The 12,382-nt window shown below is 43.5% G+C and overlaps 4 protein-coding genes across 4 annotated transcripts; 3 read left to right on the plus strand and 1 right to left on the minus strand.

The window, feature by feature from the left end:
* Positions 1 to 550: 550 nt before the first annotated feature.
* EAE97_011538 (uncharacterized protein) lies at positions 551 to 1,111 on the minus strand (the record flags this gene model as incomplete). The annotated part of the gene is made up of 2 exons (XM_038882053.1): positions 551 to 842; positions 903 to 1,111. 2 exons carry the CDS (start codon positions 1,109 to 1,111, stop codon positions 551 to 553), a joined length of 501 nt encoding a protein of 166 aa, XP_038727104.1.
* Positions 1,112 to 2,689: 1,578 nt separating this feature from the next.
* Positions 2,690 to 3,145, plus strand: EAE97_011539 (uncharacterized protein; the record flags this gene model as incomplete). Its single annotated transcript, XM_038882054.1, has 1 exon — positions 2,690 to 3,145. The coding sequence occupies one exon, from the start codon at positions 2,690 to 2,692 to the stop codon at positions 3,143 to 3,145; it is 456 nt and encodes a 151-aa protein (XP_038727105.1).
* Positions 3,146 to 4,675: 1,530 nt separating this feature from the next.
* Positions 4,676 to 6,055, plus strand: EAE97_011540 (uncharacterized protein; the record flags this gene model as incomplete). Its single annotated transcript, XM_038882055.1, has 3 exons — positions 4,676 to 5,524; positions 5,576 to 5,824; positions 5,906 to 6,055. The coding sequence occupies 3 exons, from the start codon at positions 4,676 to 4,678 to the stop codon at positions 6,053 to 6,055; spliced, it is 1,248 nt and encodes a 415-aa protein (XP_038727106.1).
* A 2,415-nt stretch (positions 6,056 to 8,470) lies between these two features.
* EAE97_011541 (uncharacterized protein) lies at positions 8,471 to 11,163 on the plus strand (the record flags this gene model as incomplete). The annotated part of the gene is made up of 2 exons (XM_038882056.1): positions 8,471 to 8,620; positions 8,866 to 11,163. 2 exons carry the CDS (start codon positions 8,471 to 8,473, stop codon positions 11,161 to 11,163), a joined length of 2,448 nt encoding a protein of 815 aa, XP_038727107.1.
* Positions 11,164 to 12,382: the final 1,219 nt, after the last annotated feature.

Genomic DNA, 12,382 nt, shown 5'->3' on the forward strand with positions numbered 1-12,382 from the left:
TGAAGGGACGAAACTATATCTTAGTGCAACATTGAAACCGAGGCAGGGAATGCGGCGTGGGAACAAACCAAGTTAAATGTTTATAAAAATTCATACGATCAAGACACTACCATCCTGATAAGAAATCTTGCGTGGGTTTTATGATAATTTCATCTTGTTGTTTATGAGCTCTTTCACTCAAAGGTTCAAAACAACAGCATTCAACAAGCACAAAGGTCTGTACCTATTATTATGATGAAAATCTTTGGTCTCCGAGTATGCAATGCTATTAGAAGATTGAAATAAGAGCTAAATCATTGGAGCCAGCCCTGTGATGCAACTTTTGCCACTTTTGATTACCGGTGAATTCCTGTTCCTGCCAGATTCGTGTTGTCCATGCTACCACAATTCCAGATGTGTTTACTGTCTCCCGAAAATCCTTCAATACTAGCTTACCTTCGATCAACTGCAGATCCCACTATTAGCTTGGGGATATTTGGCTGTAGATGGAATTGAGGAGAACGATAAGAAATTTGCGTTTGAAGGATTAGAAGACTTGCACTGACAACAACTAGAATTCACCTAAGAGACACATTAAATCCACATGCGGAGAACTCTTGACCTGAATATCACCAGGTCTGGAGTAAGAATCAGTACAGGGAAACGGGCCTAGAATGCAACCAGATACAGGGCTGGTAAATTGGGACGCTAGGGTTCGAATTCCCGAGTTATCGCAACAATTCTGAACAGCAGAAACAGTGTAGTAAGTTTCTTCTTGCCAGCCCTGGAATGTGATTTCACCAGTGATCTTGGGAACGTCTGGGGTTTCTCCTGAAAGAACAGCTTTGAAGGAACCGCTCCAGCTAAGTTTGATTCTCATTAGTAACATGAAGGCTTGATATTTCATTGGGTAGTAGACTTACCCTTGAGGAAAGCGAACAACTGCATTTCCGTTCACAGAAGTCGCTGGAACAAATAAGCTGGAAACTTCAGCAGAGCCGGCATTCGGGGTGAAGAAGATGGTGCGTTCGATGTTGTCTTGAGACAGAAATTGCAAGCTATTTCCCATGACAGCAGGAAGGAGCGAGGAGATAGAGATTACAAAAATAATGAGACTGTTGAGAAGAGACATTTCGAAGAGGTGAAATTAGGACTCAACGAACGAGAAGACCTTACAATTGAAACTGAGGTTTTGGGATCAGGTTGATCAATGTTGAGAATTTGATTGTCTATTGTTCCGAATGATGAATAAGAGAAAAGTTGTGATTGAAGAGAGGAAATGTTTGGAGAAAGTTGAGTACGAGTTGATAAGGACCACGAGGAGCCAAAGACCAATTCGCCAAGCCTCGCGAGATGAACTCCAAGTTAGATTTGAAGTTGTGACCGGAAAGTGAATTACTCCTTTTGAGCTGTTTTGAGAAACATCGTGCGATACCTAGTCAACGAACCACGTCACGAAAAGGCAAGTTGGGAAATGATATCAGAATTCTGAATGTCGGAATTCAAGAAAATGAAGGACGGCGATATGTTGAGGCTGAAGTCAGCTTCGTAAAGTTAGATAAAAAATCAAACGATAAGACAAACAAGCTACCAATCCCAAACGCTTCGGCGATACCGCAGCAGTCGGTGCTGAGAGTTTTCAAAGCAGTCAATTTCAAAGGAAACCTTCAGAGAACACGTCCCGAGGGAATAACAATCTATTGCTTGTTGCCGGATTCATGTACAGCTAAGGTCGTGAATTTTATCGCTATGTAACGAGGTGGTATGAGTCGTTCCCACTTTAGAATAGCCACTCCACAACCGTGGACGTAGATGCATCCCCTATTTCGTCACCCCACCCTTTGCAATCAAGCGAGAAAACGAATCCACGGACCAACAAAACACGATTTATGAATCGAGGATCTATGTATTTCCATAACGAACACACATAAAACATAGTATTTGCGGCAAACATGGAGAAGAGAGTAAGCCAGATTTGGCTTGTGATTAAATGTGTGGAAATTTCTTAACAAGGAAAGTCAAAAAGTTGATGCAACCACGGCGAATCGAACGCCGACCTCCACCTTGGAAGGGTGGAATCCTAACCATTGGACTATAGAAGCGATTAAGGAGACGAATGTTTAATTCATTTCTTGTGGATAGGACTGAATTTTGAGTATATATCACTTGTGCTTTGTGGGTGGAGATGTGTGGAGTCAAATGGGTGGGTGGAGATCAAATTAGTCATATCCGTGCTTCAATGTCAAGGATTTGATGTTTAAATTATGAAAGACTCGACCTTCCTCAATCTATAGTAGAGGATCTGCTTATAAGAAGGGTTAGAAGATTGTGATGATAAGATCTGGCAGGTCTTATCATAGAGCACCTTCCAGAGTAGTTATGGACGCCCATAGCAGTTACCGAAAGTTTGTAGTTTTTGCTAATACTTCACTTGACTTCTTGTCCCAAGTTTGAAGGTATCCCTCATATCTGGTAACATGAATAACCCATAATCCGTTCGAACGCTTGGAAGATACACTTATTAAACCGGTATGAATATTTGTCGATAAGGTTGATCATCTTTCCCGTGGCCTTCACATTTTGTTTCATGGTCTAACGTATCAAGTACTTCAAAAGATTCTTAATTAACCACTTCACGATACATCGATATTCCCAGTTGCTTGTCACTATCTGAATCGCACTATCAAGTCGATTCAATAAGCCATTGGCGATGATGATCCTTCAAGGCCATCGCTCCAACTCCCTTTCCTCTAACGATGAAACCGCCATATCTGCACATCAAGAAACCAGACAAGGTCCTCGACGAGATTCTAAGCCATGGGCCCGTGATTCGTCTTTTATTTCGCATAGTTCTGAGCGGCAAGCGAATCTTACGCCTTTCAACACCATGCATATGCCCCGTCTAGATTCAGTTGGCAGTCAAGAACGTCGCTCACACATGCCTATCTGGGAGCCTCTATATATGGAAGACATTTCAGACAAAACGGAACAAGATGGGACACTCAGAAGCCGAGGATCGACGGATGCCAATGGTTCGAAAGTGCTCATCAAAAGTCCTTTCTGTGGTGGTGATGATGGAGATGAGAGCAGCATGGACCAGGGTTGTTGCGCTTGGAAGTTGTGCTTGTCTCTTATGACCGCCAATTGGATGTCTCGTGCAATGTGAGGCGATTGTTTGAGTGCTACTGGCATTTTATAGAGTTGCTATTACGGAAGAAATAGACGAAAGAAGTTGTGCGTATCAGGATTACAATTCCTGGGGTAAATTAGGTAGAATCATTATCCGTAGGAAATCAGTACTAAAGGCTTCATGCAAATACATTATCAAAATTTGGTACTGATATCATTCATTGAGGGTATGTATGGGATCTTAAACTGGGTTTGCTATAGAGATGAAAGTATCATCGCAGTCGAATTCTCCCGTTTGTAGAAGCAGCATGATCTAATTTGAAACCACTTTTGCCCAGCTCTGAATTTTGCTGACTATATTCGATAAACCACATGAATGACAATATTGATGACCACTATAAGCGATCTTACTCCTCCTATTCTATTTCCCAGGGGCGAGTTCCGAATCATGGATGCTTAAAAGTAGAGGAAGCTAGATTCTATGCACTACATTCATCTTATCATTCATTAATGCTTGCAGAATTATGTCAACTGAGTATAGAATATTCTCATAAGGAAACTAATTTGCTTTCTCTTACCATTATTCTTCAAGAGCCTTCTGCTTGTCTTAAGTTGAGATCATGTTTCTTGAAAGAAGGGATTAATATTCTGCATGATTGTTACCAAGAAGTGATAGCTGGTTGTGGAATGACAAAAAGGTGTAAGTGAAAAGCAGGATGGAGTTGATGAGTACATAGTGAATCACCATTATTCCTCTCTTCATGAAATTTGCATATTATTTAATCAGAGTCATGAGAATTCGCAGCGTACTTGCACATATTTTAACGCTTGTGTATTTGGATTGCATCTACTCACCTGTTCAGCCACGTAATTGGCTGTTTAGTTTGAGTTCCCATCAAGATTCCATATCACTCAGCAATGTCTCTATATGAAAACGGCACTTATAAGCATTCAGTCATTCTAAAATTATACGCTCGGCGCCATACTTCCGTCTTGCAGTCACTTGAGAAGTGAATTTAGAGAGGACAACTTCATACTAGACCCTCTCAAGGTTTCCGTGGTATTAATTGGACTCATTGTTTTCCATGGTTCACTAGAAGCAGTAACTTGTAGCCATGAGAATTTTGAGAATACTCATAGGTAGCGGAGCAACTGGAGTTCGTAGCTCTTATTTCTCTACTATAATTGGTAGTAACTTAAAAAATGCAGGCAATATCATGAAAGTATTTGGTTGAATCTCGAAAATTCACTTATATTGTAATTAATAAAATGAGACTTCGCTAATCGTCCTTAATTTTGCGCGTTCAAATCGCATATATTTGGCTCCACTAAAAATTGACACGGCAGCTTCGAAATTCATGATTTGATATAATCTCGCACTTTTCAGAATCTGGACCTGCAACAATTACAAAGTAACAAATTCCAGATCTCAAAGACCAAAACTTACATCCACAAAAAATCCAAATTTCAATGACTCTTTGAAACAGACCTTTCAAATTTGCCCTACTTACTAGTAAATTCTTGAAGTCACACATTTGTTTGACAGATCATTCTACAAATTGCCAACATGAATTTCACTACCAACAATAAAGCTTCTGGAGATGCTCGCCGCACACAGGGTTCCACTTCGTCATCGTCAAGAGACACCCGCAAGCATGACATCGAGCTCGATAACAACGATGAGCAGCAACCCACCAAGCGTACTAGACGCGAGGAGTCCCCGATCACTCCTTCCAAAAATTCAATCGACCATCTACAACGCAAAAGCGAAGGTAAATCTAAGCCAATCTTGTTTACAACTTCGCGCGTCGAAGGCTCCACTGGTCATGTCTCTGTTAGTCTATCTGATGACCCTCGCAGCCATTCTTCTCCTTCACCTGCTGCTAATGATCATCACATGGTTTACCCAGTCGCCCAGAATACCACGTCCGCAACTTCTCAGGACATTTTGAAGGAGCAAGATCATGAAAGTCTCAAACTACTTCTTGAGCAGAAAGATGAAGAAATAATGAGATTACAAATCAAGCTTGAGGTCAGAGATGAACTCTACATCGAGGATGCTGCTCGTGAGGTAGAGCTAAAAGACGCAGTTGAGAAGTACCGTTCAGATGCCGAATATTGGAAAGAAAGAAGTTCTGGTGGTCTTGAAAGCTATCATATTTTGCAAGAGAAATACAAGACTCTTGAAATCAAGCTTGAGACAGTTACGACTGAGTCACAAGTAAAATATAAAACCCTCGAAGCCGAACATGAAGCAGTCAAGACTGAATTCGAAGAGCAATGTACTGTTGTGGCAATACAGGAGACAGAGCTGGCGGAATTACAAGAAAAATACGATACACTTGAAGCCAAATACAAGACACTCAAAGCTATAGACGTCAACCAGGCTTCTTATGCATTGTTTGAGGGTCGAAAAGTGAGATTTCCCTCATCGTGAGGGATGAATGCTTCTGCTAACTTTGCTTAGTCTCCTGAATTTATATCTGTTAATCCCGGTAAACCGCTTTTTACAGATGAGGAGCTGGCAGCAAAGCGAAAGAAGCTCGCGGACGAGACCGCGGCCGAGTTGCAGAAAGTTTTGCAGGATCGCCGTAATAATGTCGTCAAGGACTGCGATATTGTTATCGAGTCCGTTGAAGTTGTTCCGGAAGATATGAGAATGAGCGAAGTACTTGAAGAAACGTCTGACGCAGGCTCGAGGTCATCAAACCCAAAGGTAAGAATATCTCACTGCAACCTTGAAGGTCTCCTAGAGGCTACTTTTAGTTTTCTTTTGCTAACACAATGACAAATCCAGAGAACCGGCTCTTCCGTCCCTCTCATATACGCCTCACCATCAGTCACAACCAAGTCACCGGATCCACCCAACACTTATGAGTCTAATCGCCGTTTGTGGGATACACCTGACATACCTCTTTTTCCTGGCCCAATTGAGGAATCTCCATAGGTAGCTTTACACATCCAAAGTCAGTTGCCACTTCATTTCCTAAATTTCCTTGTACAAAGCCCAGCAACTAACTTGAAGATGTCCGTAGGCAGTAGACTGTCCATTAGATCAGCATGTCTAGCACATGACGCGAATCGCCCGAGCAACGAAGCAAGGCCGTCGGTTAACAAGAAAATGTTCAACCTGCCCAGAGGGAGCCAGGAAGCCTTGGGAGTGGCTCTCCTAAGGTGGATTCAGCTCTAATGGGCAGATGAATGATTCCAAAGTTTCGGTCCCCGTTTGCTGAAAGCTCAATATCGACAAACCATAAGAAGAGACTCAGCACCAAGAACACACAGTTACCTGCGGTATAATCGATCGTGTTGACTCGTTTTGGATCTTTAGGTGCTTTTGAGCTTTGAACGGAGACGTCCCGACAAAGACTTGAAGCACCTTTAGATCTATATCTTGTCCATGATCCCAAACTACACTTACTTGATACTTTACTTCAGTCGGTCCCTCGACCTCAACTTCATTACACACAATACAACTACATGCCTTGGATTCAGCATCAATTAAATTTCACAACTCGATCTTCCTATCACATCATTCTCATTGTCTGCTCTTTTGCAATCGATTTCTCAACATGGTGGACAATCTTCTGCCTATCTCATGGCCACGTCCGGCTTTGGTATTAAGGTTAAGATGCACGTCGACTCCAAAATACATTCACGACATTTCGGATGAGTCCCAGAACTCAACATTGCTCAGAACTCAACATTGCTGCTCGCAGCTCCCAAATCTAAGGTTCACGACTAAAGCAAATTCTCCTCGACCGTTCTACTTCTTACTGTTGATATGTGTGCTGTGGTTCAGGCACTTTTCCCGAGTTCATCGGGTGCCCACAAATGGTGGTGGGTGTTTGCAGTTTACCTGCAGGACCCTGCGGTGAAGGATACTCTGATATGTTTTCGAGGGTTCTCTTTGTCTGTGCGTCGATTCTAGGCCCATGATGACGGCGGTGGCAACACATGTTCTGGTCACTTTTGTATGGTTATACGTGTATATGATTTTTGATGTCCACGGCAGCGATTGGCATTTCACCGATGGTAGAAGTTCCAGGTTGTATGTAGTAATTGCTACATATTAGATTTTGTCTAAATTGTTGATTTACATCCATAAGTCTATACCATGCCGTGAATAATCTCATATATCTTATTGGTGTCTAATTATGCCTACTTATAATATCCCATAGAATACCTCTTCCTTCCTACCTAGAGCTTCAATGTTAGGCCCTCTTGCAACAAATTCACGACACAATGTAAATCTAATCACCACGATGCCTCTCTATCAAAACACAGTCCCAGCCTCATGACTTCACCGTACCAAGAGGCTGAGTTCATATCTTGGGAAATCTATCAGCCATACAAGGATTATTCACTGTATGTTACTAAGTAATACTCAGCAATGAAGGCGGAGTAAACCGTATCCCACCATTCAATTCCAACCAACCACTTGTGTCAAGACCTTGAGAAACTTGCTCATATCATAAGAGGCAAGCAACAGTACGGGCGTCATACAATTTCCCGTAATAAATGATTTTTTGAGTCATCTAATAAGTGAATTAGATACTTGAATTCTCGATTGTCCCCGAGATGAAAGACACAGTGGGATTTTCCGCGTCTTTTACTTTCTGTCAAGCTCCTTCTCCTCTTTTACCACCAACAAGAGCCAGACTACCCCTCAATAACAAATTGAAGGATTCAAAATTGTATAGCATTATCCAATTACCATAAGTGAAGTTATGAGAGTAACATGAGACCACTTAATCTTCCATAACTACCTCGGTACCGACCAGGTTTCTGTTGGGAAATCGGCGTAGAAAACTCTGCGAAATGAGTGTTTGAAGTGAATCTATATTATCAAAAGCCTCAAAAAGTGAATGCCACTGAGGCTCAGCCGATCAGAGTTTTCATCCAGCTTAATTAGCGAGTACTCTCTTGCGTACAAAGTCGTCCTCTTCTTTCCCATAATTTATTTCAACCTCCGTCCTCTTTACATCCAAAAGTTCCAGAATCCATTCAAAGCTTCATTCATACTTGACAACAGTCGCACGACTTGCAAACATTCAACGAATCCAGCCCGTACAACATTACAACACACCTTGCGTATTCTGACTCTTTTACAACTCTTCTTTTACTTTGCCGTAAGAAAAATCCTCTCTCTTGAAGAAATACCGCTTCTCCATACGCCCTAATTACACATAAGTCCTTTATTACTTTACGTGTTACTCAACACCACATCATAACAACTTCACCAAGCACTTCTTGACAGCACTTCGTATTTCAAAGTACTTATTAATTACTTCAAACTGCAACTTCAGTTGCAGAACCTCCCTCTTTAACAATCAACCATCAACCTCATTTTTTACGAATCATGCCTGCCATTACAAGATCCAAATCTCCTTGCAAGGCATCGACCGATCAAAACCGAGCCTCCTCCGCCGCAGATACCTCCAAAAACGTCGCACCGGTCGCAAATAAGAAAGCACCTGCAAAGGAAGCTATAGCTGGTGCTAACAATGCAGTAAGTCACCTCTGTTCATCAATCTCACATTCTTTGATACCCGATCATGTTCCCCTATCTTGAACCCCACTTCAAATTTCATCAATGTGAATGTTCCTTGCTTCTGGAAGCTTCATGTCTTCATTTTGATTTTGACACATCTTTTTCATCCCGCACACTATACAACAAGATATTGCCATGGCATTATCTTATTTGATCATATGCTTTGAATTCAATCATGACACTTGCTGACTCCATATTTGCAGCTTTCCGATGCCATGGTTCCAGCCTTGGCGCCGCTCTCTCCTTCCAAGAGAAAGAGAAGCTCAAAGACTCTCAATGGTGACGAAGGGATTGGCGCGAAACCTTCTTCTGAGCCTTTGAAGAGAACACGGGTTGAGAAGAGTGATGCTTCTCGTTCCCACCCAACAAGTGGTCAACCTGATTTGGCTGCAACAACCTATCCTCAAGTAGAGAGGGTAATCCTTGGTCTTGAAGTCACACCAGTATTTGGCGCTACTGGTGGTGCTCCCAAGGAGGGTCTTGATGCTGCCGCATCAACTCCCACATCCTCTCCAAAGTCCGTCGAAACCACGGCCGCCGCTCCAGTTTTGGACGGCGAAGAAAATGGTGTCATGGCAAAGGCTCCAATTTCTGCGGCCACTGTTGCAGCTGGCCAAGTCGATGACGAGACTGTCCTTGAGCAACATTCAACTCACCCCGCTGCCGATCCTGCAGACCCTTTGACTGCCAACGAGGCAGAAGCCCATCTTCCTGCTGCAACTCAGGGTTGCTCTGCGAGCGATCGTGAGATTGCTAAAGAGGAACTTGATGCCCCAAAGATCGGATGCAAGTGTGATAAGCTTGCTACCAAAGATCAAAAGATTGCTCAGCTGAAAGCTGATTTACGTGAAACTAAAGCTGATTTACGTGAAAGCCAAGCTGATGTGGATAGAGCTAAAGCTGTATTCCAGAGGGAGTACGAAGCTGCGGTTAGAGAGACAGATGCTATTGAGATCAAGGAACAGAGAGCTCAGAAGGAGAATAGCAGATTGAAAAAAGAATTGGAACGCGTTTTAGAGTCAAATCATGAGCTCCGAAGTGATAGAAACCGATTTTCTGCACAAATCCGAGAGCTTTCTCAACAGTATGACGGTTTGAAGAGAGAGAACGAGCAACTCTCCCAGAAAAACGGGGTGCTCATGGAGGACATTAACAAATTTCATAACGCCCTCGATGTTTTCAATTCGCAAGCTCCTCTCTTGACCTCGGATCAAGAAGAACTCAAGCGAACCAGGAAGCTTCTTAAGGCCGCAACAGTGAAGGTAGCGGAATATGAGGGTGAACACCAGGATGCAGAGCGTTTTTTCGCTGCACGTAAGGTAGTTAAGAGCATCGAACCAGTCGATCCAGCTCAAGGAGGCATGTCCCACGATAATCATAACCGTGAGGAACAAGCCCAGGAAAATCGCTCCCGGGATTTTCGCACACCAACTCCCGACAACAATAGTGGAATGAAAGGCGCTCAAAAGTCTCAACCAACTTCCGGTTTAGTCGGCTTTCGGGAACCACCTAGATGGGAATGTCGTCATGACCGTGGTTTCGACGGAAATACCTGTGCCCACTGTGGCGTCCACGTTCTCTTCGACGGTCATCCCGAGTTTGATCGTGATAGATCCATTGCTCCTGCAGATGAATCACTATTCGATTCCAGTGATGAAGGAGAGCGCGACCGTGAGAGCGCTTCTTATGAACCAGCAGAAGCTGTTATCAATACCCAGGATGGATTCCAACAGGGTGGTTCCCCGGACCTCCCTGGCAAGGAAGATCATGAAGACGACGGCGAGGAGGATGGATCTCTGGATGGCGTTTCTCCTGTCGCCTCTAGCAATGTGGATAAAGAAAACGACGAGGACGATGAACCTCAGTTTCTCGGTTCACGTGTCCTCTCTGGCAATGGGGATGAAGAAAACGACGAGGAGGATACATCACAGTATGAAACACCCCCTGTCTTACCTGACTACGAGTATTATGAGAGTCAAGATCAACAGGATCATCAGGAACCTCCTCATCATGCTGCAGAAGTTGAAAAGACTACTGCTGCCCCTTCCGACTCGCTCACCTCTCCCTCTCCTTCTCCTTCCAGGAAGAGAAAAGAAAGTCCCGTCAGCGCATCGAGCCCTGCCAAGAAGGTCAAGGTAACCGAAATCGATTTGGCTGGTCCTAGTAGTACTGCTGCACCAGATAAGGCCAGTTTCTTCAAGCCTGCACATCCAGGCTGGGGATCCCCAAGCGTTCTTTCACCACAGGTTGCTGTCACTGCTCCAGCACCTTCAACTCCATCTTCAGCAAGTGAGCGCACCACAGCAGCACCCTTATTTCCGACTGTCATCACTCGTTCTGGAGCTGCAGTCCAATTTGGAGCTGCGACAACCTTTGGTGCCTTTGGTGCCGCTCGTTCTTCTGCTCGCTTTGGAACTACCAACTCATTCGGAGTTCCAGCCTTCGCTGCTTCTCCTAAGGTGGATGATGCTGAAGATAAGCCAGCTGATGAAAAGAAGTAAGTGAAACTCCCAGCCTGCCTAACCACCAACCAACTCATCTACAACACTCATCGTTTCTCAATCATTCAAACGTCGTGGATGCAGTGATGAATGAACAATGGTTTCTTGTACCTGAAAGAACTACGCTGCCTTGAGTTTGGAACGCTCATGGTGGATATTGGGTTCTAGATGGGTTCCATTCATGAAGCTTTTGTTCTTAGTCCTGCACTCTTCGACGTCATCGACTCTTTGTACTGGTTGGGCTCGGTTTCGCACTGGATCATACTTATTTTATTATATTGGTAAAAAATTCTCTCCTCTCTCTGGTGTCTTCAGCCTGTTCAAGATCATTAACTCGGTGCGGCTCATTACCACCATCAAAATTTCGCGGTGAGGCTCCACGCATTTCAGGCCTGAAAAGGACCATTCGGGTTTCTACCATGAGCAGCGGCGACTGCTATGTGTATTGCCACCATGGATTGGTGCATTCTTCAAGAAAATAGAAAAGCTCAAAAAAAAATGAAATCAAAAAACAATCACCAAAAAAAAGCTTACCCTCACCTCTCTTTTCATCTCGACCTTGTCCCTTCAAATCCTTTGGCTTTCGATCCTTGGCCATAACCTCTTCTGGAATTTTCCGGAGTTTCTCTAACCCCAGCATGAGACCTGTTGGTCTAACCATCTCTTCATTTCAAAGACCTCCAGCGTTCGTCATCAGCGAAAGACTATTGAGAGTCCTCTGACCACATGACTCCGTCTTCATATAACCAAGTTTCTTGACATTGTCATGCAACTTTATCGGTTTGAATACCCCTCGGATATTTGACGCCAAAGATTTTCGACGGGGAACCTTACCCCCTAACTAATTCTTCGATACCATAATCCTTCCCGATATCGATTTACTTTCGGTTTAGGCGCTCGTGTTTGCGATGTGCATTACTAATATTGGATATTCGCGCCAACGTCTATCCACCTGAACATAACCACCATAACCACCATAACCACCTTAACCACCATAACCACCTTAACCACCATAACCACCTTAACCACCATAACCACCTTAACCACCTTAACCAAATACTTTCGACATTCGCATCTCTAGCAATGTCCATGATGGTCATTACGCCTTCACTAATATCGACTTCCCTTCAGGCACTTCCTTCACCAGGATTTTGGGAATATCACCACCTCTATTATCTTCGCACCATTAACACCTTCTCGGTTTGTGCACCAGCTCCAA

The sequence above is a fragment of the Botrytis byssoidea genome (assembly GCF_014898295.1).
Source record: "Botrytis byssoidea strain MUCL 94 chromosome Unknown BBYS_038, whole genome shotgun sequence".
Taxonomy (NCBI): Eukaryota; Fungi; Ascomycota; class Leotiomycetes; order Helotiales; family Sclerotiniaceae; genus Botrytis; species Botrytis byssoidea.